The sequence below is a fragment of the Botrytis fragariae genome, assembly GCF_013461495.1.
Source record: "Botrytis fragariae strain BVB16 chromosome Unknown tig00000001, whole genome shotgun sequence".
NCBI classification, from domain to species: Eukaryota; Fungi; Ascomycota; class Leotiomycetes; order Helotiales; family Sclerotiniaceae; genus Botrytis; species Botrytis fragariae.
In genome coordinates this window covers 3,418,366-3,443,569 of record NW_023500987.1, presented here as the reverse complement: position 1 = coordinate 3,443,569, position 25,204 = coordinate 3,418,366, and the positions used below count along the sequence as shown (strand labels likewise).

Sequence of the window (25,204 nt, the reverse complement as noted above, 5' to 3'; positions counted from 1 at the left end):
ATGTATAACCAATGGAAAATATTCAATTTTGTCTGCTGATAACACGGTAGTTTAAATAGTATGATACACATATGACGTTTGATGTAAGCCTTTCTATCTGCAAAGAAGGTTTTCGAACAATAAAATACTTCATTCTTTCCGGGAGCATCGGATGTAACGTCCCTCGAACAGGCTTCCTTGAACGCCTTGGAGAACGCCTCTTAAAGCCATCAAACGCCTGTGAACCACTGATGAACGACTTCAAGGCTGGTGATCCCTTTCACCCTTGATCTTTTAACCCTTGAATCCTCTTACCCACGGAAATAATGTACTTCGGGTTTCGTCACATGATATTTCTCATGTCAACCAATCGGTCCAACTTATTTTTAAATCCAGCCATTCTTATCTCTAATATCACAAGCACTAATATCCGAATTTCACGCGGCCTCTTCTCCATACCCACAACAATCCCTACCAAGCCTTTACCGTCGTGCATTAATTAAATCCTTTCGAAGTCTGCAAGGTTCAATCCTTGAAGATTATTCAAGTTTGATTCGACGTGGCAAAATGTGGAGGTAGATCTTAGTCGTGTTTAGAGATGACATTGTGTCATAAAAATTCCATGTCAGTCAATGTGCAGCCAAAGTGAACCTGTCAAGAAGCAAGAGAATGAGCGAGCTTAGAGAAGCAATGGAAATAAGAAAGGTTAAAAGCATCATCCTTGAATAATTCAAGGACTTGAGAGATAGCTGATATCTTAGTATTGGTTGCTAAGAAACTTGGGTGAACTAATTTTTTGACTGGGTCCGACAAAATAGGTATATCTGGAGATCGGGTGGGAGGGGCGAAGGGTTTTGGTGTGGTTTATTGCGGATTCATGGGAAAACTGCAAGTGGATGCGTCTTATGTGGAAATCTTTCCGGTAAACACGCTTTCTCTTCTAGGTATCATCCATGCTGATCAACTGGATTGAGGTCCCCTCGAGAAAGATGATATAGAAGCTACATTTCCCACTGTGCTGCACTCTCCTTCCCTTTTCTTTACCTACCATAATACAAAGCACCCTGAGAAGGTTATTTGAGTCGGGCACTCAAGTTGTTGAGCAGTCATTTTTTCTTCCTTTTCGCATTTACTATTATAATTAATTATTGATACCTTCGGATATCAACAGCAAATAGCACTCGATACAGTTACCTCTCGTGTTTCGATATAATGGAGGAACCAAAATATGATTCCGAAAAGGGTAATCCCCCTCTCACTACCACTGACACTGGTAGCCGAGAGGCATACATGGCGGATACAAAGGCACCTTGGTCAACAAGATTCGTCGACAGCTTCAAGAGAGATCCTAATGCTGCTGTAACAAAGCCAAGTCAAAGAGGTCTCGATGGACTCGAATCACATGTCTCAGGATTTGATCACAGAGCTGCTGCTGAAGCTACTGCCAATTCTGGTTTGGCTAGAGAATTGAAACCTCGTCATTTGCAGATGATTGCAATTGGTGGTTCCATCGGTATGTTAAGGGACCTTTTGTGATGTCGATTTAAAAAATTAAAAAATTGAATGCAAATGCTAATGGTGCTACCAATAGGTACTGGTCTTTTCGTCACATCTGGAGCTGCTTTGTCAAGTGGTGGCCCAGCTTCCCTCATCATTGCATATGGTATCATCGGTATAATGTTGTTCTGTACTGTTCATGCATTGGGAGAAATGGCTGTCGTTTTCCCTGTCTCTGGTTCCTTCTCTGCTTACTCTACACGATTCATCGACCCTGCTTGGGGATTCGCAATGGGATGGAATTATGCTATTCAATGGCTTGTCGTCTTACCTCTGGAAATCGTTGCTGCTTCAATTACTTTAGACTATTGGCCTGGTGCAGCTAACACTAATGCGGCTGCTTGGGTTACGATTTTCTTCGTGGTTATCGTTGCGATCAACTTCTTTGGTGTCAAAGGTTATGGAGAGGCCGAGTTCGTCTTCTCAATCATCAAGGTCGCTGCAGTCATTGGATTTATTATTCTTGGTATCGTTCTCAACACTGGAGGACAAATCGGAGGCGGAGAATATATCGGAGCTCGTTATTGGTATCCCAATACCGTCCCATCCACGTATGCTGGTTACGACGATCCGTCAAACCAGAACGCTGATGGAACTCCTCTCCAGATTGTATCCGGTGCCTTTAACAATGGTTTCAAGGGTCTTTGCTCTGTATTTGTCACAGCTGCATTTTCTTTCTCTGGTACTGAGCTTGTTGGTTTGGCAGCAGCTGAAACCGCCAACCCACGCAAAACCCTTCCAACTGCCATCAAGCAAGTTTTCTGGCGTATATGTCTCTTCTACATGGTTGCCTTGACCTTAGTCAGTGTTCTTGTACCATACGGAGACCAGCGACTATTGGGATCCAGTTCCACTGATGCCAAGGCCTCCCCATTTGTTATCGCTATCAACAATGCTAGAATTGGCGTTCTTCCTTCAATCATGAACGTTGTTATTCTTATCTCTGTTCTTTCAGTCGGAAACTCCTCCATTTACGGCTCCTCGCGTACTCTTGCCGCTCTTGCAGAACAAGGTCAAGCCCCAAAGTTCCTTGCCTATATTGATCGCAAAGGACGTCCTCTCTTTTCGATCATTTTGGCTTCAGTTATCGGGCTTCTCTGCTACGTCGTAGCTGGTGGACCAAGTACCGCTGCCACAGCTCTTAACTGGCTTTACTCTCTTTCCGGTCTTTCCTCCCTCTTCACATGGGGATCCATCTGCCTCGCACATATCCGATTCCGCGCTGCATGGAAAGCACAAGGTCACACCCTTGATGAACTAGCCTTCACGTCCCAAGTCGGAATTATTGGTTCGTGGATCGGATTCATTCTCAATTGCCTAGTACTCATTGCACAATTCTGGACAGCTATTTGGCCAATCGGATATGCATCGATGTCCCAAACTGACATTGCGAAAAATTTCTTCCTCGCGTATTTGGCGGCTCCGGTTGTCTTGGCCTTCTACATTCCTTACAAGCTTTGGTATAAAACTCCATTCATGAAGGCAATGGACATGGATTTGGACACAGGAAAGAGAGATCTTGATACTCCTGCATTGATCGAACAAGATCGTCTTGAGAAGGCTTCGTGGCCTGCGTGGAAAAGAGCTTACAAGACTATGTGTTAAATGCCACAAGGTCAAGGGATGGGGAACAACGGCGTTTGGGATTGGGTAATTATATGATTATGTATCATGCTTTATTACCATGTTAATGATTGTCTTATTTTGGTGTCTTGATGCTTGATAGACATATGAGGATGGGAAAAACTGGTTGGGGATGGGCGAAGCTGGGGTTAGGGAGCAAACATCTGTTAGATCAAATGTCGGTTGCTGGAATGGAGCGGAAAAGCATAGAGAAATTAAATGATATACCATTACCTCTTCAGATATGTTTGTCTTTTTGATGTGATATGATTCACTATATCGCCTGCTTTAAAATTCTGTTGTTGTAACTAGAAATTGAGCACTCGTATATCGCTTACTAACAGAGTATTTAATAGTTTGAATTATAATCCGATAATCAAGGGGTTTTTAACGTCCGAAATAGACTAGGATTCCAGCGTGTCTTTCTCATGATTTAACCCGTTCAGAGGTCGGAGTTTTCAAGCATCGGATACAGTTCGGATTGTTGGAAATTGTATTTACTCAATCGTTTTATTGAAATTTTGACAACGTATAGTATCATTTCAGTCTCTAGATTGGGATTTATGCCCTCTCATCTTATCGTAGAAAAAGATAGTAATGAGTTGGGTGTGATGCAGGGATAGTATGGTGTGGTCGGGCTAATTTGACCATGTTTGGGGGTTTTCTGGATTTGTCTAGTCTATAGCTAGTAGTCTAATATAGTACATGATGGTATGGTATGATAGTGTACATTAGCCCGGACGATCTGATGTTAGATTTAAGCTTAAAGCTAAAACCTTCTAGAGGATCTTGGATTGCGTCACAGGCAGTGAAACAGAACAGAATGGAATACATGGGATTGTTTGATGTGTTTTTAAGCTCATAACAGGGCTCGGATTCGCCAAATGTACGTTCCAGGAAAGGGAAAAACGAGGAAAAGCACGATGAAACGTGGAGATGGGCTCAAGGCGCCGGTGCCCCTGAGCAACTTTGTTTGGAGATGTGACATTGATATGGAATCCTGGGCTATGACAGTGTCGCTATGCAGTTACTTGTTTTTATGATTCCTTTATGTGGAATGAAGAAGTGAGAAAGAGAGAAAAGAAACTCAGGATCACAATCTTGAAAAGAGTGCGGGGAACGGATTAGCACGATATAGATAGGATAACAGGTATGCAATGGAATTTTGATGCGAAATTCTGATGTCGTTCATGACGATTTAGATGGCGTGAGAATGGAACGACTACTTGTTCTGATAGGTAATGAAATCTTGGAATATGAGTGTTGGGGGAAGTATCTTGTTTAGTAGCTGGGTTAGACTGAACATACTAATCTTTTTAGAATGAACTCTCAATCGTACTAAAAGATAAAAGAATATAGAGAGCTAAAAGATGTTTGGGCTGGAGCTACAGCTTGGAATGGTGTTCGTAAGAGAGAAAGAAGGGGGTGAAGCTGACGAGTGAGGGGAGCTGCTTTATAGTAGGATGTCTCGAGTTTGTCTTTATTTATACCGGATCAACTCGATCGAGAACTTTGGTTAAAGTCAGAGATAAACCTGGATGGAAGCGAGTGGAACTCCTTCAGATGTTCAATCAGTAGTAGATTGTATCGATCTGTAATTGTAAAACGATAATTGGGTAGGACAACGCTCGAATTCAATATCGCTTTGGGGAGGGCAGAGGAGAAGGAATCGATTAGACTCTTCGAGGGAGAAGATGGCATTATATTTACTTGATTACCCCGACCCTCCTATTTGTTGAGATGTTATGTATTTGAGCTGAGTTTTCTTTGTAATAATTTTTTTGGCTTTGGGGCTCTCATCACAATTTCCGGATCTTCCAGGCTAGCTTGATTAAACTTGAAGTCATTGCCCGGTGATCTAGCATGAAATGTGAAGTTTTTATTCGTTGTATCTATAGAATCATACAGTAGAACCTGACTATACCGGAATAAAAAAATTCGGTTAATCAAATCCGGTATAAAGAAGATTCCGACATAAGTGTTAATGGTCTACGCGTTTTGTACAATATTTCTTAGGGTTTTAATAATATTTAGTTTTGAATTCTAATATTTTTCGGAAAATATTATATGAAAGTAGTTAATCAAACTTACGTAGTTAAATTTATTGCCAATTTTTTTACTAGATTCGAAAAAAGGTGTTTGGTATTCTCGTTTTTGCTTAAAAATCTAATGTTACTATAAAAAAATTGTTTTAATAAGGAAATTTTCTGGTATATTCGAGATTCCAGTATATCCCAGTTTAGTATAGCTAGGTTCTATATATACTTCCAGTTCGCTTATCTTCTAAATCACCTTATTTGGTTTTATAACTAATCCAAATCTTCATTATATGAATAACGCCATCTTAGCTTCATTCCTTCGACTACGACGTCATTGTTAATCCCTATAGATGCTATATGCGATGAGACTGTCATTTAAGTGCTAGTTTCTATTCTACTTACGTATATGGAATGACGGCTATATCAAATTTATAACCTTGAGTCTTCTTGAATACCCCATTACCAGGGAGAATTTGTATTAACATGTAATTGATGACCACTGAAATTTAGTTTCTTTGGGATAACTGAAGAAAGGTGGAAAGTACATCTGAACCAAAGATATTAAGACCATATCCAACAATTAAACAAAGCACTCTGGCCAGTCTACCTACAAACTTATTCCAAAGAATAGTGAGGGTTCAATTCCTCTTTAATTAATCACATATTTAGGAGGGCTTGCTGTTAATATTTACCTTGCATGATTTTACATCACAGCCCCCAGTAACATCACGAGCACACTTTGCCAAGCCATATCATTAGTGTGAGATACTTTTGTGTGCGACGAGGCTTCAATAGAAAATTATAGCTGGCGAGCTCGTTGAGATTCTAAAAACTCTATGACTAAAGGTTTGGTGGATTGATTTAGTATCAATTTTCAAGGGTGTGAGAGTAGAAGGGGAATGACTATAATATTATAACATGTTGTTTGTCTAAGGCTTGGGATGATACTCGGGCGTGTATAAGCGAAGTGTAGCTGGTGGGAATGCTAAACATGGAGTCTGAAGTAAATTGGTTGAATGCTTTTATTCACTCAGATTATTTCATTCTCTTGAGAAAGTCCTAGTGGAGAGTTGATACGTATACAATTTTGGCTCTTTTTCTGAGTACTGTGACTGCGGTGACGGCTCTGTTGATGAGGCTGCCTGCAACTGCAAAAATCTGTCAATTGGTGAGGCGTGTAGCATTTAGGTGTTACAGTCCGTGCCTAGAAGAGGGAGTGCTCTAGGACACAGAAAGGCTTGGGATCATAGGCTCAGGACAGAGAACCTACTAGCAGACCTCAAACCAGTAGAACTCAGAAGTCCACTTCCTTAGTCAGCCGAAAACAGGTTGTCACAACCCAATAGTCTCGCGATGGAACCAGAGGCCTTGGGTGCCGATGGGGAATCCAAGACTCCTAGGATCCTAGAGGATCTCACAGCAGCAAATTATCTACACAGGTCATCGTCGTTTCCTTGGCAAATAGAAGCTTCATACTTACTCCAATAAAGTATCTTCATACATACTTAATAACTTCCAACGGTTATAAATGTAACGGTTAATAAAATAAAATAGCTCTTCCTCTGCGAGATAATCGGAAGCTCGACAGCAGCCCAGTGATTTCTATCCCGATTTCCGGATCTTCAAGATTAGCTTCATCATACTTGGGGTCATACCCGTGATTCAGTTTGAAATTTGGATTTCTTGTCTGTTGTATATCTGTAGGGGTAAGCATACTTCCTATCACCCGATCCTCGGCGTTTTTTATCGTTATGATTGCTCAGTGATTTGACTAGCCTCGTCCAAACATTAAGAGCTTTCTTACTAGATCACCACTCTTCAAAATGACCTACGTTATGATCACTATCATCTCGCTTCAATCACCAGACTAATCTCATCTGATACACAATAGATGGTTTGTTTGTTTTTATGTGAGCCAAACACGTTATCCAAGAGCCTTGACATCTTCATCTCTCCCCCCCCTCTTCCTTTCTCCCCCTCTTACTCATTTTCTTCTCTCTTTTCTTCACTACTTTCCACCTCCCCTGGACCTCCAGTCCCAAAAGCCCACTCTATGATCCTGACTAAACAAGTGAGATTGTGCATTGCCGCATAGCCTAGCAAATTGATCTCAGGTACAAAATATATAACGCTGATAGTCTATCTTCCACAGGAATGTCGGTATTATGACTTTCTCGCAGGCTCTGAAAAATAATCTGTATTTAGTGTTTATTGTGCACCACTCTATTAGCCCCGTTTTCTGTCGGAATCTGTCATCAATTTTTAGGATACAGGTGCTAAATAGAATAGATCATGGTTTATTGCATACCTGAGAAGATGGAGTGGATATATTAACCGCACACAAGCAGATTGACATTCTTCTCGGCTGCTCGGCGTTCTAAATCTTCAGAGTAGTAGTTCTGATTTCTGTTTACAACTCCCATGCTGGTTGCTTGTTCCCAGAGTATTGGATCAGGCTCTGGCTCAAGCTCACTCCACAACTGAAAGTAGTCTGCTGCTATACACGCCATGGCAACTTGGCGCAGCATGCTCGGACGTCGGCGCACTAACTCACGGAGTGTCAACTCTGATGGAATGAGCGGCAACCATATCAAAAATGGATCAGGCCAACATTCTGCGCCTGTAATAGTATGTGTGGTGGTAGTGCTCTGATCGGCAATCCGCGATAAATCGTTTACCATGATGAAGCGGGCTAGAGCAGCCTGTCTGATGTCATCACGAAAAGGGCTATGGGCTACGTTTGGTTGATGATGACACCATCGTGCAAAAGCCGTGTGGTGATAAATACCACGGACTACGGCCTCAGTTTCATGATGGATCATGACAGGACGTCGTAAACGTGCGTATCGATCGATATTACCTTCACAAGCAGCATGAAGAATCAGAGCATCCTTGTTGGTGGTCGGGAGGTGGAGCGGAAGAGGATTGTAGAGCAGAGGCACGTGCTCAGGAGCTAGAGGGAGACTGTGAGTTTGACCAGAAGAGGTCTCGCTGATGCAATGATCCTCCGTAATGTTGAAATAATGCGAACGAGTTCTCGAGTACTCTTTCATAAATTCAACCGTCACACGTAAAGACGAGAGTACTGCTGTGTCGCCATTTAAACCCATTGCTTTGAGTGGAGCTTTCTAATTTACCGAGCGCGTATAATCATCCATGGCGGCATAGTATGTCGGTTGGCACATGATAAGATCGAATATCTCCTGCGAGCCGCCAATAATCAAGTTTTGTCCGGGAGCAAGTCTAGTTCGCGATACAAGTCGCTATAACCCCCAAAAGCACACGCTCGACCAACATGATACTTCATATCAGGATACCTATGGACCAACTCACGATATGTATCAACGCTTGCTACCTGTGGATGCCAAATACAGTAAGGCTTTTCCTCGTCATCTCTCATAAGCGGAATTTTATCGCTCATGATTAAGCGAGCATTCCTGGCGCGAGCGAAGATCTTATTGGTACTCTTAGCACAGATTTCCTTCATTGGCGCAGACTCGACAAATGCTATGTTACAACGCAACCCATGGACTACGCAAAAAACTATTGTCTCGTGACGAAGATTCTTTGGAACGAATTCCCCTCGCATCGCGTTTACATAATCTTGTTCTGAGGGCGAAGCTCTAGGATCGTGCGAAGGGAAATGAAAATCTTCATCCAGGTCCGAAAAGCCTGAAAGAGAATCTGATTTTTTCGGAACCCATCGTGGTATCTACTCGAAACTCTTGGAGTTACAATTGAAAGTAAAAGGATGGCAGTATATGAAGATTCAAATGTTCCTTTCAAGTGCGGTAGACACTCTTTTGTATTGTGACTTCATTGAATAAATCCCTGTTGGAGCACGATATTGAAAGCCCTTGCTTTAACAAAGCAAAACCCACTCATCCCAATTTTATGCTAGCATGCCACTTCCATACGTAGTTCTTAAGGAGTACATATGAGTAGACAATGGAGGCCCTTCATTTCTCTGGTAAAAGCTGACCGCGTATTCTTCGTTTTGAAAAAGTCAGCAGATACATACCCTGATGACTCATTGAAGAGATAACGATCTCTGACGCCTACTGGACCGTGCGAGAATTGTCGAGATCATAATTGTACAGACTCCTGGCCAAATCCGCTTACAGTCAAGGCATTCGCATTGTCTGCATCGACAAGACAGATGAAGTTATAATATGGCACGTCGCGGATTTGACAGAAAGATCACAATTAGATATGAGACAAAGAGCAAGCTCAGATTACTTACCCAATTCATCAGTATATATTGCCCCAAGGGTCTCCTGATAGCCCCCAGAAACTATATCGAATAAAAGACTTGAACATGAGATTTTGTCACCGAGCTCACCCCGCAATGTCGCCAGATCCGTCTCCAGATGATTCTAGCGTCGTTCGAGCAGGAAGCCGCAAAATCAGACATTTACTTAGATCAGGTCAGGTAATATACTGACCAAGTAATATTAGTATATTTACTAAGACAGATCCATGATCAGAAGGATACAATCACCCATGAATAGCTCTGAAATTCTATATGTAAAGGCGGTGTCTTCGGCAGACCAGTTGTATATAGCCGTGCTCGGAAAGATATTGCCATGCCGATGGGCAAATGAGCAAAAAACCCTTTCAACAGTGTAACTAAGAGTCACTGCAAATGTTGTTGCAGTTTGTCATTATTTTTTGGAAGGTTTATGAGTCTGATTTCACAAGTTCACAGTTCTGCTCGTCTTTTCATTGTAATTAGATGTTAACAATTCAGCAAATCTTGATGCAAAAAAAGAGTGAGCTGATAGACAAAGAGTCAATTGATACCTGATATTGAAATAGTGGATACTATGTGTACGGTGACCACTGAAACTAAAACTCGTCCAACTAATTTGTTTCCGGGAATATTTGACTTTCCGCAGTACCTTAAAATGAGCTGATATTGACATCCAAATGAGGCGGAGCGCGGGGGGTTGCAAGTACCTCGGTATATGGATAATACATGGAGCTTCTGAAGTCTCTACCAGTGTTGACTTCAAGCTGTGCCGCAGACTCCCATTCTTATCCGCAATCTCCGGTGATTTTGTGGAGCACAGGAGCTACGAAGGCCGAACTCAAAATTCAATCAAATATTGAACTAATTCGAATGAGGAAAGTACTAAACTTATGAGTCAATCACCACAATGGAAACCTTTTCAACATAAAATCTAGGCTCCATAGCTAATAACACTAATGCAGTGCTCTACACAACACATACGTTTGGAACCATTGCGTCGGTAAATTAAGGTTAATTAAACCCTGAAAGCTTAATTGCTCTTGAGGACCTCGCTTAGACCAGCCCCCCGCTTAATATTACCTCTAATCTCTGTCCCCTGTCACTAGCTGAAGCGGATCTGTGGATCCACTCTAAGTAACATTATTACCCTACGTGTATGCGAAGATACTGGAGTCGTGGATCTTTTGCAATCTCGCGAGACACTCAATGCCATCTCGGTAGACGGAGACGATTCTGGTCCATGTGACATTGTGTGTGACCGTGGCCACTATCCTGTCGAGCTTAACACCGACAAGCGGAATTAATAGGGCCACGGCCTGACTAAAATACCACTGACAATTCTTACTACGACGCATCTGACATACTCAATATGACATACTGCAACGCTAGTTCTCAGCCAACCATGCTGAAGGATTCACTTTCCGCTACAGCTTCTCAGTCAATTCCGTCTAAATGCTGGAGTCAATGGACGGTGGGATTCTACACGAGACACTTGACGACCTACAGAACGAGTATAACACATCAGTTTAATGCTTTGACAATAGATTTGGCTACTACTTCCTGTGGGCCAAGACCAGCGTTGGTTCTGCTCTCAGTGACTTTATGGATATTGAAATTGGAAACGGAAACGCTTTCCTTTACTGCAAATCGATGAAAAGCGACACAGGAAGTGCTATAGTCACGTGTACTCAAATTACTCTAATAAGTATTGCCTTGGAATTTTGGGATCTTCATTATACACTGATTGCCCCTGTAGGTTTTTACACAGCCACCGCCAGCCAGCTAGGCATGGAGAGAGATCAGATTGCATTTGGAGACTGGGAAGTACCAAGGGATTGCGTTGTCTTGAAGGAGTCATTAGCAATCATTCCGCGGGCGGTTGGCCCCGGAGGAAGTAGTCGAGAGTCTGATATCGTCGTTACAACCTCTAAGACAGGCATAGAAGCAGCTATGCCCAACACTTGGAAAATGTAGCAACAGGTCTGTAGTTCGAGCTTGCGCTCAGGATTAGCCAGGCGAATAATCCAGCACACCTGGATCAATGCTTTAAAATGCCGTCGACTCAATGAATATTCAAAGACGTCGGTGCAGAAGAGGAGGCGGAGGAAAAAAAGAACTTGAACCTCGAGGTTTCAGGTACAATCCTCATGGTAGTGTCCATTAATGACGGGGCTGAAAGGGTAATTTTCAACGGGATAGCTAATATAGCTCAACTCGCCAATCTAGTCGACGATATTGGAAATGCAGCTCTCACCGCGTACGAAATCTTAGAAGACAATTCATCTGCTACTTTTTCCATCAAGGGCATTCTTAGTGGACATTTCTGAAATCTATCTGAAATTGTTGATGTTCCAGACAAGATGACCACTGTACGAAGCAATTTATCGATGATAATTTAGCTCAGTCTGGAAATGCATACAGTATCGCAGAATAGTACGGAATATAGTCTACTCAGCCCCAAAGAAAGGATTGGACTCTATTCTTACAGCGTAATAAATGACCACTCGATCGAGAAACTCAAGAGATGAAATGGAGTTAGTCAATTATTACACAAAATGAAACGGAACGAATTCAGCTTTCACTTTTTTTGTAAGTAATAAGGACATAGATAGACATGATCATATATCAACTCCGTAGTTATACAAATATTCATATTCTCATACTCATCTGAGCTTCTCATCTCATCTCATCCCATCCCATAAAATCCCCTCTCAATCCAAATACAATCATCTCCTATCCCACCCCATCCCCATCCCTAAATCTACCCCCCAAAGCCCCCTAGGTATGGCCCACCAATCCCGCCTGAGGCGCATTATCCGGATTTGTATTCGCGCCCTCAAAGCCCAACGCCGTATTCCAGGCATCCGCCGTCGTCACATCCTTCGTACCCAACGCACTAATTTTCGTTTTCGCATCCGCACACGCGGTCTTCGCCGCCGCATTCGCATTACATACATTAGCCAACTGATCGCAGATGCGATTGGTGATGATATTAGGATTAAGTGCTTCTTGCTGGCCTTTGTTGACCAAGGGATCGATGGCTTGGAAAGTGAATTCGGTGTCTTTGCGACCGTCGAGACCGGCTTCGAATTTGATGGTGGGGACGCAGAGACCGAAATCGAGACCGGTGATGGAGGAGGCTTGGGAACTTGAGGATGTGGAGTTGGTTAAGGCGACAGAGGAGGAAGCAGCGGGAGTGGCTGTAGCGGCCATAGTGACAGTTACGAAAGTAGTACCTCCACAAGCAACTGCACTTGAAGAAGCCGCCGCGACAGCAGCCACAGCCACACTCGAAATACCCGAAGAAGCAGAACTAGCAGTGGAATTCGAAGTCGACACACTTCCGCCCGCAGCGGAAGATCCAGATGGAGTTCCCTTATTTCCTGCTGCATCGGTGGTTGTAAAATTTGAGAAACCTTGCGCAACCATTACATCCGCAACACTAAGACCATCAGCTGCAAACGGCGTTGTGGTACTCGTTGCACTTTTTGCATTCTCGGTGGCGCTTCCTCCTACAGCCGGATCGACCAAAGGAACAACACCGCGAAGAGCAGCTGTAGTAGGTAAAGTTGGGTCAGAACAGATATTTGGAACGGAAACGACAAAAGGGTTGAAATTTTGTTCGGCGGCTACGAGACCGCGCGCTGCAGAAATGACAGCGGGGTCGTCGCCAAGTTGCGCAACGATGGCGTCGGCTTGGGTGAGTTTTCCGCAGGGGTTGGCAGCCGCGAGGAGGAATTGAATGGAGCCCCCTCCAAGGCTTGCGGCAGCACCTGAGGTTCCGAAGTCGCTGAGGGCGGTGATGGCAGCAATTGCTCCGTTTCCTTGTTCTTGACCGAAACTAAGATTGGAAAGTTAGGATATGTGCACAACTTGAGCACTTGTAGATAAGAAGACATACCGAGCTTCGGCCAAAGTCACTAGCAAAGAAGTGAGGATGGTCTTTGAAAACATGTTGATTTGATTGGTTTTGGTAGCGATATGATAGGTATTGGTTTTGAAAAAAGGTAGTATGAAGAATGACTGTTTAAAAACTAAAAGATTGGACCGGCCTAATTTGAAGGATGTATTTAATGAAAGTTTAGATAATATTATAGCAAAGAACGCAGTAGTTCACAGAACTAAATGAATGAAAAGACAGTCAAACTGTAGATTGAGAGGAAGATTGAATAGATGATGATGAAAAAGAAAATTGTCGAAGGAGAAACATCTTGTACTTATACATAACGAGAATGAGAGTCAATTCCAAGGAACGATTAATCAATTGTCTGGGACCAATGCAGACTTTGCATGCTTGTAGAAGATCATACCATGCGGCGGTTAAGTTTACTGCTTGAACAATGTCTATACCGTTGAAGCTAGTAAGCAGGCTCAGGAGATAGGACGAAAATGCTAGGGCTGATACACACTTCAGATGACAGAACCTAGCTGACATCATTGCCATGAACTTAAAATTGTGAGAAACCCTAGTCTTTTTCACCTCACTCAACATTTGCAAGATTACTCACCACCCTCCGCATCAAGGAACCGAACGATATTATCATTTCTGAATCATTTCAGATATCAGATGAAGCCACTTCGAGTCTCACTTTTCACCATCTCAAACGTCTTGTGCCTCTACCATAAGCTTACTATAGAATGTAACCGTACCCCTTGTCGGAAAATTTCAGGCGGGTCACTTAATTTGGCAGTTCTGCAAAACATACAATCCATTCAATGAAATCTGGGGAAACAAGCTACCAGATAGATTGTAAGCTTAAGTGTTTTAAATTAAGATTGATTGAAAATTTCCGAAACCCCTGTATTCTGAACCCCTTGCATTCCGAGATCGCTTATCTTATTTTAGTCTCCGTCTGAAGCCAAGGCTTGAGACGAAGTTGAGACAAGGGGGGTTTTAGCAGGGATCTAGCGCGGTCGGAACACCTCAACGACATCTTCGGTACAGATTCATGGATCTGGAACATCAATACCGATTTTATCGTAGCACTACACTGATGAATAGATAGTAAGGATTCAAAGAATATTTTGGTAAGCTTCCTCTGCATATTCTTAAACGTGTTGCCAAGATGAAATCTCGCCCAATCAAAATTTTGCGAGAAAATCGTAATAAGAACAGGAGAGCAATTTCTGTATATTGGAAAGAATAGTCGTGATGTGACACTCCCACCTTCAATATTCGTTGTCTAATCTTCATCTCAATCGCATGAAATTATGCGATATTACATCCATCGGATCTTGCAAATCATAATAATCCAATTAATTATGCGTCCTTCTTTCGATCCTCGCCGGCATCCCATCAGATGGTTTAGCACTTGCAATTAATTCTTGGTAAGCACGATCTCCTAATATTCTGTTAGCTTTACTGATATCGCTCTGATCTTGCAGAAGAAATCCTCTCACCGAACATTCCACGTGTACCATTGAGAATACCACCGGGTTCCTTCCTACCCAGTTTTCGATCCCAAGTCTCGTAGTCGGAATTGATATCGAATTCTCTTAAAGTCATAGCCATAACAATCTTCATTTCAAGAAGAGCAAGTTCTTGTCCAATACAATCTCGGGATCCCCTTTCAAATGGTCGCCAAGCATTCTTTGGAATTTCTTGAAAGTTGTCCGGTGCAGGCATGAATCGTTCAGGAATGAATTCGTAAGGGGAAGGGAAAAGGTCCTCTCGGTGATGTATGGTATGAACACAAACCATTACCATGAAATCCTTAGTAGGGTATTGTCGACCTTCATATTCAAGAACGAGATCATCTCCATGTCGCGCTGTATCTGCCGGTGGGTATCTCCGGAGAGTTTCCTTGATACAGCTATATACGTATGGTAACTGATTTACTATACTCGGGTTCTCTTTGATCATATCTCCAGTTCTTGAAGTGTCCTTTCCAAATACCCTATCCAGTTCATCTCGCGCTTTGGCTAAACATTTAGGATTTTTACCTAGGAGGTGGTATGTGTAGGCAATAGTACTTGAAGTAGTGTCGTGACCAGCGAATAGGAATGTTTTCATTTGATCGATTGATACTTGCTTGAAAGTTTGATCCAATCCACGATCGCCCAATGCGATATTGTCCTCCTCTTGTTGGAGAATATATTCGTCGAGAGCAGTATCAATAACAGGCTTCTTCTTACCTTTCGTGGCACCCCCTTCCTTCTCTGCGAATCGAGTATCCAAGACTTTGTTAAGGTAGCCGTCCATTTTCCATTCATAATACTTTCGCATAATCGGACCTAATGGGTTTAGGTTTACCAATGGATTTGTCGCAACAATTTTTGGTGTCCAAGAAATAGAATTTCGAAAATATTCGACCAGCTCACTCTTCATCGTTTGAGAGTTCAAACTAATATCCAAAACAACGTGACCCATTATATCAATAGTCAAAAATGCAGCCGCTTCTTCAATTGGATAGACCTCTCCCGAGTCGGCAAGTTTGCCCAAAACATCGCGAAATATTTCTACCTCGTCGACAAGACTGGGCATGAGTGTTGTTAGATGAGCAAGAGCAAACCCTTGATTGAACAACGCCCGGTTCTTCTTCCATTCCAACCCTTCTGTAAGTAGAATACTTCTCTTCCCGGTGATATGGCCAACATATTGCCCAGTGACAACTGATTTTGGGAGTGAGTGGTTTTGCGTGCATTGTGCAGCAAGATTCTTTCCAACATCAGTTATGTTACGATACCTATTGGTGCTTTCTTATAAAGTATGATGGAAGAAATAAACATACCGGATCACAAATAATAATTTGTCTCCAACGAAAGAATGGCCAATTGTCCAGGATGAACATGTCCTTTAAGTTGTATTTATCGTATATCATGGTCATAATACCATGAGGATGTGCAGTCATTGGTGCGTGAGCATATTGATCGCCCATGGATTTCAACGTGCCTAGCAAAGTACTGAAAGGCGGGCAAGGTATTCCAGATGCCTATTGAGTTGATCAGAACGTGCAAAGTTGGATGAGAGATTGTCATTTACATATTCCTTGTACGATTTTCTATATTGAATGAATCTTACTACCCAGGCTGTGATCGTTATTGCGAGAATCGTGGCAATGAGCGCCATGACCTTATTGGAAAGCCATACATTGTCAATAGGACCAGAGCTATTCCCAGGAGACAACGTTGTTTTGTTCCCCATGTTGAAGATTTGGTGAGAATTGGAAGAAAAAGAACGTCGTCGTAAATGCTACGCGTCGGAGTAGTGAAACTCGCGAAGTGTTGAAAATTACAATTACCTTGATGGGGAACACATTGTGCTCCTTCGAATTGATACGTCGTTAGAAATGCGTTCTAGGGATATATACTTGAGAAGAATCTCGATAATTGATGCTTCACCAACCGCCTCTTAACAATCACAGTGAATGCAATAAAACGCGTACGAATTCCATGGTTTAATATAACAACATTCGATTGTTTGAACAACAATGCCGGAAATTAATTCAGCCAATCAACCGAGGTTCAAACAAATTCCCTGTGGGTTACATAAGCGAACTCGAAGCACGACCAAGTCATTCATTCTCCTCTTCCCGAGTGAACTGAACTCTCCCAAGTACACTCATAACATTTCCAGATGTTATCAGAGACGGTACCAACAAGGTCCATGAAATTATAGTGGATGCTTCGAGTCACGTGGGCACTCGTCTCTCTGACCTCCATATATTCCGTCAACAAAGATATATTTCTACAAATGGTATATACTCGTCTCTACTGATAATCTAAAACTCGCTCTCTATCGCTATAATACAAGAAGGGGAAAATGTCTATAGACAAAATCATTAATACATGAACCAACACATATATTTCCTCAAGCAGTCTTCCATCCTAACAATGCTCCCAGCCTCGCTACATGTTTCATGAATCCCCTCGTAGGAGCATGAGCTCTTCTCCATCTATAATATGCCAATAATCCGCCAATTACGATCGGTGAAGTTAATACACTCACCAAGCCCACTATAATCAATTTGCCCTGTTTCTGGCTCTTCGTTACAATCTCGGAATATCGCTCATTGCTGAAGCTAACACGAGAGTACTTGGTTTGCCATCCAAGACGAGGTACGTATACACTCAATGTTTCTTCTAACCATTTGCGGAATTTGTAGACCGGTGAGATAACGGCTGCGCGCATTTCAAAGTAGTTTTCGAAAGCTAGATCGTTGATAGCGTGTGCATCGGCTTTACGGACTTCGGAGTAAACGCCCAGAGCAACAGAACGACACGCTTCGGTGCTGAGAAGGGGGAAATTGCGCTTCTCATCATCGAGAACGGAATAGAGAACGCGGACATCTTCCAGACCGGCGTTCATTCCTTGTCCGTAAAATGGAACCATGGCATGAGCGGCATCACCGAGGATGACAACTGAATCTTGGAAATGGTAAGGTTTGCATTTTATGCTTATGAGTGGAAGATGTGGGTTATTTTTGAATGATGATATTAAAGAAGCATGATCGATTAGTTTTGTGACACCTGGAAAATGTTCGTCGAAGAAAGCCGGGACATTTTTAGGGTCGGTTTCGAGCTCATTGAAAGGTCTCGATGGCATGAAGAGAGTGCAAGTAAACGAGCCATCCTAATTTACGTAAGAAGATAATCGAAAAAGATGCAAAACAAGGCCTACATACCGTGCTAGGGATTGCGATGAACATAAAATCTTTACCGGGCCAGATATGTAAATGGTGTGGAGATATTTTAAAACGAGATGCTGGATCCTCTCCAGTTTGCTTTTGAGCATCTATCGTAAACTCACACCATAGAGTGTCGATATACTCCTGCTGATAGTCCATTCGGAGATATTTCATTAAGTGATAACGTGTAGCCGAATGAGCCCCATCAGCTCCAACGAGGAAATCAAAATCTACTTCCACTTCTTGGTCTCTAATCTCGACGGACCATTGAAGTGATTTTCCACCGTGAACTTCAAACCATGCCTTTTTGTTTCTGAAATCAGCTCCGGTTAGTTTGTGATTGAACTTGAACTTGACATTAGGAAGAGACTCGAGCTCATCGAGTAATCTTTTGTTGAGATCTCCTCTGTCCACGGCATATATTGACTAGAAATCGTATTAGTAATGTCATTGCTACTGTGGTCATAGACATTCATACTCTTCCATGGATATCATAGTCTTGTGACTGTTCGTAGAGCTCCTTATTAACCGTTTCGCCGTGAATCATCCTACCTCCCATCGGTATCGCCTCTTTCATGATACTATCAAGAAGTGCTGTGCGCCCAGATTGTCTTATGGCATTAATTCCCCGCTCTGATAAAGCGAGATTGATAGATTTTGTGAAATTGAGAGGTGTTGTGGAAGGATCCCGAAGATCTAAGGCTTTGTTAATGGGGGAGATTGCAAGATTGACTCATAAGTTCACAAGCCGATGTAGCAGTGATAAAGGGGACCTGTTCTCCAGTGATGTATACATCAAGAGAGAACTGGAGAAGGATAAAATGTGCCAAATTAAACTCGATCTAACCTTCCGCAATCCCAACAACATGAAAGTTTCCCCCTAAAAGATTTGTGGCGATACCCTCACATGACTCATCTACATGATGGAAAAAGAGCTTTAAAAAGAGAGTCTCTGTGTATAATTGAAGAGTGAACTTTCACTGGGTGTGTTTTATATCATATACAGACTGTCTCTAAATTTCCTTGGGTAGTTCCTGTGAATTGCAAACTATTCAGGCAAAAGATGAAAGAATCAAAACGTACCACTTCGGAGTTCATATATTTCTACATCATCCCCTCGTTGAGCTGCATATAAAGCTGCTAAAGCTCCGACCGGGCCAGCTCCAATAATAACAGTCTTCTGTCTTGAAGATTGTTCAGGCATTTTCGATTAAAATGTCAACTCAAAAGGATTGAGGCAAATTTTTGAGAATTCTACTTATGACATTTTTTGGAAAATATATAGTACTCCGGTCCGGTGATTTATCATTAGTGAAGGGTCTATTTGGTATGACTTTAGAATTTTTAGAAATCATTTCACTAAAAACACCCCTCATCTCACGTGATCGTATGATTTTATGAAATTATATGAACGCTAAGCTGAAGCAGGACACCGCCTTGGCACAAACTGTTAATTTAATTGGCTACTTGTCTTCACGCCCTTTCTAGAACACTTTTGGGAACACGGCTGACAGAAATTTACCAGAAATTTCGCCTTGTCCTACTGCACAAGGTTATAACAAAGCTGTTTAGCCATCAAGGTCTCTCGGAAAGTCTGTATATTCCCATATTATAAATTTCTTGCAGATCTCCTTCACTATGGCATCAGAAGACTCAGCATCTCCCAGAAAATGCATAGGCGTTGATTGCGAGAATGAAGCTGGCTCATTACAATGTCCAACATGTTTGAAGCTTGGCACGAAAGACAGCTTTTTCTGTTCGCAAGATTGTTTTAAGAAGAGTTGGGTATGTGCACTTGAATCCTATCTAATCCATCATCCAAAGCATTTCGGACCTCTCAGCAAATCGGCAGAACATCAGATGTCGTCCACTTTGATTGCCCCTCTGAGGAAGATTTGGAGGGGTCAAATGTTCAATCCAGCGCAATGCTAACAACGATCACAGAGTGAACATAAGAAAGTCCACAAGTCACAGAGTAATTTCCTCAGTAATATCTTTACCCCAAAAGTTGTTTCTAAACCCGATCCAGCTACCGGACTATTCAATCCATTTCCTACCTTTCCATTTACCGGATCGTTACGACCTGTTTACCCATTATCCGATCATCGAGAAGTACCAAAAACTATTCAGCACCCCGATTACTGGAGAGATGGAGTTCCACGCAGCGAAAGAACTAGTCAAAGAAACAAGATTGAAATTTTGAACAAGGAACAGCAGGAAGGCATGAGAAAGGTTTGTCGATTGGGTAGAGAAGTTTTGGATATTGCAGCCGCAGCCGCTAAACCTGGAGTCACTACCGACTACATCGACGAGATCGTACACAAAGCTTGCTTGGAGAGAAACGTGAGTACCTTGTCGTGAAATAAATTGAATTTGCTGATCAGCCTAGTCGTACCCTTCTCCTCTCAACTACTGCGATTTCCCAAAGTCCGTCTGCACATCCGTTAACGAAGTCATTTGCCATGGTATTCCAGATAGACGGGTTTTGAAAGATGGTGATATCCTGAACATCGACGTTACACTCTACCACGGAGGCTTCCACGGCGATCTCAACGAAACATATTATATTGGTGATAAAGCAAAGGCGGACCCTGACACAGTGCGAGTGGTGGAAGCTGCACGAGAATGTTTGGATCTAGCCATCGAAATCGTTAAACCTGGAGTACTATTCAGAGATTTTGGAAATGTTATAGAAAAGCGCGCCAAGGAGTCGAATTGTAGCGTCATCAAGGCATATTGTGGTCATGGAATCAACAGCTTGTTTCATTGCGCACCAAATATTCCCCATTATGCGAAGAACAAGGCTGTAGGTACAGCAAAACCGGGAATGTGCTTCACAATCGAGCCCATGATTGCATTAGGAACACATAAGGATAAGACTTGGCCAGATAACTGGACCAGTGTCACTCAAGATGGAAAGAAAACTGCCCAATTTGGTATGTAATTTTGAACTTCATTGACTGTGATCATTTACTAACATCTAACAGAGCATACTCTTTTGATCACAGATGATGGTTGTGAAATCTTGACAGGAAGACTACCTGACTCTCCTGGTGGACCCATACCAATGCCAGTCGTTGCCGAGGAGACTAATGGGGAGACGAAGGAAGTGGCAGCTTGAGAAATAATTAGTACAGATAGATTGTAGCCAAGCCAATAGCCACCAGGGCCATATCGAGGGCAATGAGGGGAGGGGGGGATTTTTGTGACCCCATGAATCCCGTGTGAATAGGAAATGGCATTTCCCAGCCCCGACCCACTAGTCATCCCAGAGATATGATAGCCTCTGAAGACTAATAAATGAGGAGGTAATCAGGAGTAAATCCGAATAAAACTTTCCAACACAATACTGGAAGCCTTCACAGTACGGCTCTTAAGTTTTACTCGAGTGTATCTACTTCACTTCTACCTATCTACCTATCTACCTATCGATCGTTCATGCCCCTGACAAATATGCACAATTTATACATGCATAAGCGAATGAAATATTACTTATTATCCTATCAGAAGGGAACAAATCCTTGATCTTGATCTATCAACACAATACTAACAAACTTTCTAAGTCTCCAACAGCTTCGTCATTCGCCGCTTGTGGATCATCATCCGAATCTTTCCCACTTACTATAAGCTTCCAGGAAAACCGAACCACTGTGGTACTGCATAAAAAATAATTCTGCCAACATCATCTAGATTCTTCTCTCACCAAGGTGCAATCAATACGGTGCCGATTTTGGAGGATTTCCCCACCTTTAGAGCTTAAACTTGAACTACCCATACTCAAAAAAATCCCTTCAGAGAACAGACAACGAACAACACGCACGCAACCATCCGAGCTCCTAGAAGCAACATCTTGACTCGAATATATATTCGGAGACCTTCATCGCAGATATTGCAACTTGAGAAAATATACAAAAGGCTTTTTCATCGCGCATTCGACGCGATTCACATAGGTTGCCCAAGATGATGTCAGGAGAGGCATGGTTGTACCTATTGGCGGTGCTTATCAATGCCGTCAATCTGTTCCTACAAGTATTCTTCACTATTATGTACAGTGATCTCGAGTGGTAAGTTTGATTTCACTTTGTTACCTCTTCAATCCAGGATTGCGGAGGGTTCGGAAAGGTGGACAGAGTAATAGAGACTTGGCCTCTACCACATGCGATAAGCATGTATATCGATCCTTTGCTACTGGGATGGAACGACTCAAGCTTCATCATACTACGAAGTAATGCTAACATCGAATGGCACAGTGACTACATCAACCCTATCGATCTTTGCAACCGTTTGAACACGTACATTATTCCTGAAGCCGCGGTTCATGGGTTCTTGACCTTCTTATTCCTTATCAACGGGTACTGGGTTGCGCTCGTTCTCAATCTGCCACTTGTGGCATTCAATGTCAAGAAGTAGGTTCCCGCTGCAGTGGTAGAATATCAAGATTTTGGACATTCGCTAACAGATAATTAGGATTCTCGATAACGCACATCTTCTCGATGCCACTGAAATTTTCAGAAAGCTCAATGTCCACAAGAAAGTAAGTTGATACTTGGTTCCATGTCTCGTCATATTTTTAAGCTCTCACTAACATCCCTCTCTCAACAGGAATCCTTCATCAAGCTCGGTTTCCATCTTATCATGTTCTTCTTCTACCTCTACTCTATGATCGTTGCCTTGATCCGGGACGAGTCGCATTGACTTAAGAACAACATCGGCGACCGGTATAAAGTGGAGGCATAGGTACAGTTATAGGTTCTACGGTCAAGGGCAGAGCTTGCTCGACGAGACGTAACTAGAAGACTACGAAAAATGGGTGGCAGGTTTTATATGTGCCATGATCTCTGCGATATGTTAACTACGAATGGTATGGCTGAATGAATGGATGAATGGTGGTAGTTTAGGTGTAATGGTAGTGCTCTCTCCATTGGTTTCGAGCCTGGCAGGAAAAAGGGGAGAATTCTATAATGAGTAGACTTCGTGCAGAAGTTTCATGTGGATAGATACCTAACATGCTAGAAACGGCATGTTTTTTTTTGATATGAATGAATCTTGTTATTTTGCGATTATCAGATATCAAATATCTTGCTTTCATTAGCATTTTCGAAAACTATTCAGTGCCATAAAAGCCATAAAATTCAACCAATGATTGATCCTTCCAATCGATAGAGCAACGCTTGCGCCTTGTATCGCCTGCATGATCACGTGCTTATGTTTTCAGCCTCGTCGTTCTATCGCGAAAATAGTCTCGCGCCTTGTACTCAGGTTTAACTTTGTGAGACGAGAAAGACAACAATAATTATCTACAAATATTCGCTCTCGATTCTGTTTTTCCCATCAATTCAAATCGAACCTTTCAAAATGGCGGACTTTGGCGCATACCCGCCCAATATGGCACCTCAAAATGCCCTCATAGCTCGAAATGCAGAAGGTCCAGAACATGCCGTAGTTCAATACAGCGCTGATAATTTGGCCCGCGCAACACAGGGTCCTGCAAATCCTTTCAAAGACGAGAAAAGTTCACTTAAGCGCAAAAATGTACTTACTGGACATGCAGAGGAGACCTATATTAGTGAACATACGTTTCGAGATCAATATCGAGCGGTGGAAAGAAGAGGGAATCATCTTTCAGGTGCGGAAGCCAAGGAAGAAGCAGCTAGGATACGAAGTAAAAGACAAAAGAAGGGAGATTCAAGTATAGCGGAAGGTGATAACGCGTATGTTGGACCTTGGGCAAAATACAAAAGGGAAGAATATGAGGAGGTTAATGAAGATGAACCATTACGAAGCGATGAAGAATACGAAGAGATTGAAGAGGAGGAGGATCTAATAGAGAGTGGAACTGTGATTGCTGCACCGCCGCAAGCTTTAGCGAGACGACAAGAGGTCGAAGAATTGGGTGAGGAGACAACGACTTTCGAAGGAAGCGAACAGTATGATTACCAGGGACGAACATACATGCATGTTCCGCTGGATCTGGATGTAGATCTGAAGAAGGAGGCTGGAAGTTTCAAGAACTATGTACCGAAGAAGATGATACACACTTGGAAAGGACATACAAAACCTGTTGTTGGAATACGATTCTTCCCCGAATCCGGACATTTACTTCTCTCAGGGAGTGCCGATACGACAGTCAAAATTTGGGATGCTCATCATTCAAGAGAGCTATTACGAACATATTCAGGTCACACGAAAGCTTTAACAGATGTTGCATTCAATGCTACCGGCACACAATTTATCTCTGGCTCTTACGACCGTATGATGAAATTATGGGATACGGAAACAGGTCAATGTATAAATCGGTTCACAACTGGTAAAACTCCTCACGTCATTCGCTTCAATCCCGATCCCGAACACAGCAATGAATTCCTTGCCGGTATGGCAGACAAGAAGATTGTACAATTCGATACCCGTACTCGCGAACTCGTACAAGAATATGATCACCATCTTGCAGCTGTCAATACTATTACATTTGTGGATGAAAACCGACGCTTCATCACCACATCTGATGATAAATCATTACGAGCTTGGGATTACAATATTCCAGTCCCTATCAAATTTATTGCCGAACCACACATGTACTCCATGACACGTGCATCGCTACATCCGTCTAAAAAATGGGTAGCATATCAATCGTCTGATAATAATATCTTCGTATATGGAGCTACAGACAAGTTCCGTCAAAATCGAAAGAAAGTTTTCAAGGGACACAATAATGCGGGCTATGCTATCGATGTAGCATGTAGTCCTGATGGACAATTCCTTGCTTCGGGAGATAGCGGTGGATATGTTTGTTTCTGGGATTGGAAGCAGTGTAAGATGTACCATAAGTTCCAGGCGAGTAAAGAGGCTGTTACTTGTGTGGAGTGGAGTCCTCAAGAGAGCTCGAAGGTCGCTACGGCGGGGTTGGATGGCGCGATTAGGTATTGGGATTAGATGGAACTTTTGTGGGAAGGAGAGAAGGCCGGGAGAATGTATGTATGTATGATAGATATATCCAAATCGAGATCCATAGCGAATTGGAAATAATCAACGATGGTGTTCCAATATTGGGAAAGTCCTTACACTTTTGTGTCAAGTGAAATCTCTTCCTAGAATGATGTGTGTTCGCGTGATATCAACTCACGCTAGAA

General features: G+C 42.5%; 10 protein-coding genes across 10 annotated transcripts; 6 read left to right on the top strand and 4 right to left on the bottom strand.

Annotated features, from left to right (window-relative positions):
* Window positions 1-1,191: 1,191 nt before the first annotated feature.
* Window positions 1,192-3,141, top strand: Bfra_001053 (putative amino acid permease protein; the record flags this gene model as incomplete). Its single annotated transcript, XM_037331493.1, has 2 exons — window positions 1,192-1,492; window positions 1,571-3,141. 2 exons carry the CDS (start codon window positions 1,192-1,194, stop codon window positions 3,139-3,141), a joined length of 1,872 nt encoding a protein of 623 aa, XP_037197826.1.
* A 4,387-nt stretch (window positions 3,142-7,528) lies between these two features.
* On the bottom strand, window positions 7,529-8,308 carry Bfra_001052 (uncharacterized protein; the record flags this gene model as incomplete). The annotated part of the gene is made up of 1 exon (XM_037331492.1): window positions 7,529-8,308. One exon carries the CDS (start codon window positions 8,306-8,308, stop codon window positions 7,529-7,531), a length of 780 nt encoding a protein of 259 aa, XP_037197825.1.
* A 2,511-nt stretch (window positions 8,309-10,819) lies between these two features.
* Window positions 10,820-11,424, top strand: Bfra_001051 (uncharacterized protein; the record flags this gene model as incomplete). Its single annotated transcript, XM_037331491.1, has 2 exons — window positions 10,820-10,974; window positions 10,995-11,424. 2 exons carry the CDS (start codon window positions 10,820-10,822, stop codon window positions 11,422-11,424), a joined length of 585 nt encoding a protein of 194 aa, XP_037197824.1.
* Window positions 11,425-11,515: 91 nt separating this feature from the next.
* Bfra_001050 (uncharacterized protein) lies at window positions 11,516-11,777 on the top strand (the record flags this gene model as incomplete). Its single annotated transcript, XM_037331490.1, is given in 2 exon segments — window positions 11,516-11,531; window positions 11,542-11,777. The coding sequence occupies 2 exon segments, from the start codon at window positions 11,516-11,518 to the stop codon at window positions 11,775-11,777; spliced, it is 252 nt and encodes an 83-aa protein (XP_037197823.1).
* A 451-nt stretch (window positions 11,778-12,228) lies between these two features.
* Bfra_001049 (uncharacterized protein) lies at window positions 12,229-13,404 on the bottom strand (the record flags this gene model as incomplete). Its single annotated transcript, XM_037331489.1, has 2 exons — window positions 12,229-13,291; window positions 13,352-13,404. 2 exons carry the CDS (start codon window positions 13,402-13,404, stop codon window positions 12,229-12,231), a joined length of 1,116 nt encoding a protein of 371 aa, XP_037197822.1.
* Window positions 13,405-14,706: 1,302 nt separating this feature from the next.
* Window positions 14,707-16,594, bottom strand: Bfra_001048 (putative cytochrome p450 monooxygenase protein; the record flags this gene model as incomplete). Its single annotated transcript, XM_037331488.1, has 4 exons — window positions 14,707-14,792; window positions 14,851-16,108; window positions 16,182-16,382; window positions 16,433-16,594. The coding sequence occupies 4 exons, from the start codon at window positions 16,592-16,594 to the stop codon at window positions 14,707-14,709; spliced, it is 1,707 nt and encodes a 568-aa protein (XP_037197821.1).
* Window positions 16,595-17,260: 666 nt separating this feature from the next.
* Bfra_001047 (putative kynurenine 3-monooxygenase protein) lies at window positions 17,261-19,281 on the bottom strand (the record flags this gene model as incomplete). The annotated part of the gene is made up of 4 exons (XM_037331487.1): window positions 17,261-18,022; window positions 18,075-18,503; window positions 18,556-18,773; window positions 19,161-19,281. The coding sequence occupies 4 exons, from the start codon at window positions 19,279-19,281 to the stop codon at window positions 17,261-17,263; spliced, it is 1,530 nt and encodes a 509-aa protein (XP_037197820.1).
* A 434-nt stretch (window positions 19,282-19,715) lies between these two features.
* Window positions 19,716-21,291, top strand: Bfra_001046 (putative methionine aminopeptidase protein; the record flags this gene model as incomplete). The annotated part of the gene is made up of 4 exons (XM_037331486.1): window positions 19,716-19,862; window positions 20,022-20,420; window positions 20,467-21,013; window positions 21,065-21,291. The coding sequence occupies 4 exons, from the start codon at window positions 19,716-19,718 to the stop codon at window positions 21,196-21,198; spliced, it is 1,227 nt and encodes a 408-aa protein (XP_037197819.1). The 3' UTR covers window positions 21,199-21,291.
* A 746-nt stretch (window positions 21,292-22,037) lies between these two features.
* Window positions 22,038-22,772, top strand: Bfra_001045 (putative er-derived vesicles protein erv14 protein; the record flags this gene model as incomplete). The annotated part of the gene is made up of 4 exons (XM_037331485.1): window positions 22,038-22,141; window positions 22,328-22,483; window positions 22,545-22,611; window positions 22,680-22,772. The coding sequence occupies 4 exons, from the start codon at window positions 22,038-22,040 to the stop codon at window positions 22,770-22,772; spliced, it is 420 nt and encodes a 139-aa protein (XP_037197818.1).
* Window positions 22,773-23,432: 660 nt separating this feature from the next.
* On the top strand, window positions 23,433-25,007 carry Bfra_001044 (putative pre-mrna-processing factor 17 protein; the record flags this gene model as incomplete). Its single annotated transcript, XM_037331484.1, has 1 exon — window positions 23,433-25,007. One exon carries the CDS (start codon window positions 23,433-23,435, stop codon window positions 25,005-25,007), a length of 1,575 nt encoding a protein of 524 aa, XP_037197817.1.
* Window positions 25,008-25,204: the final 197 nt, after the last annotated feature.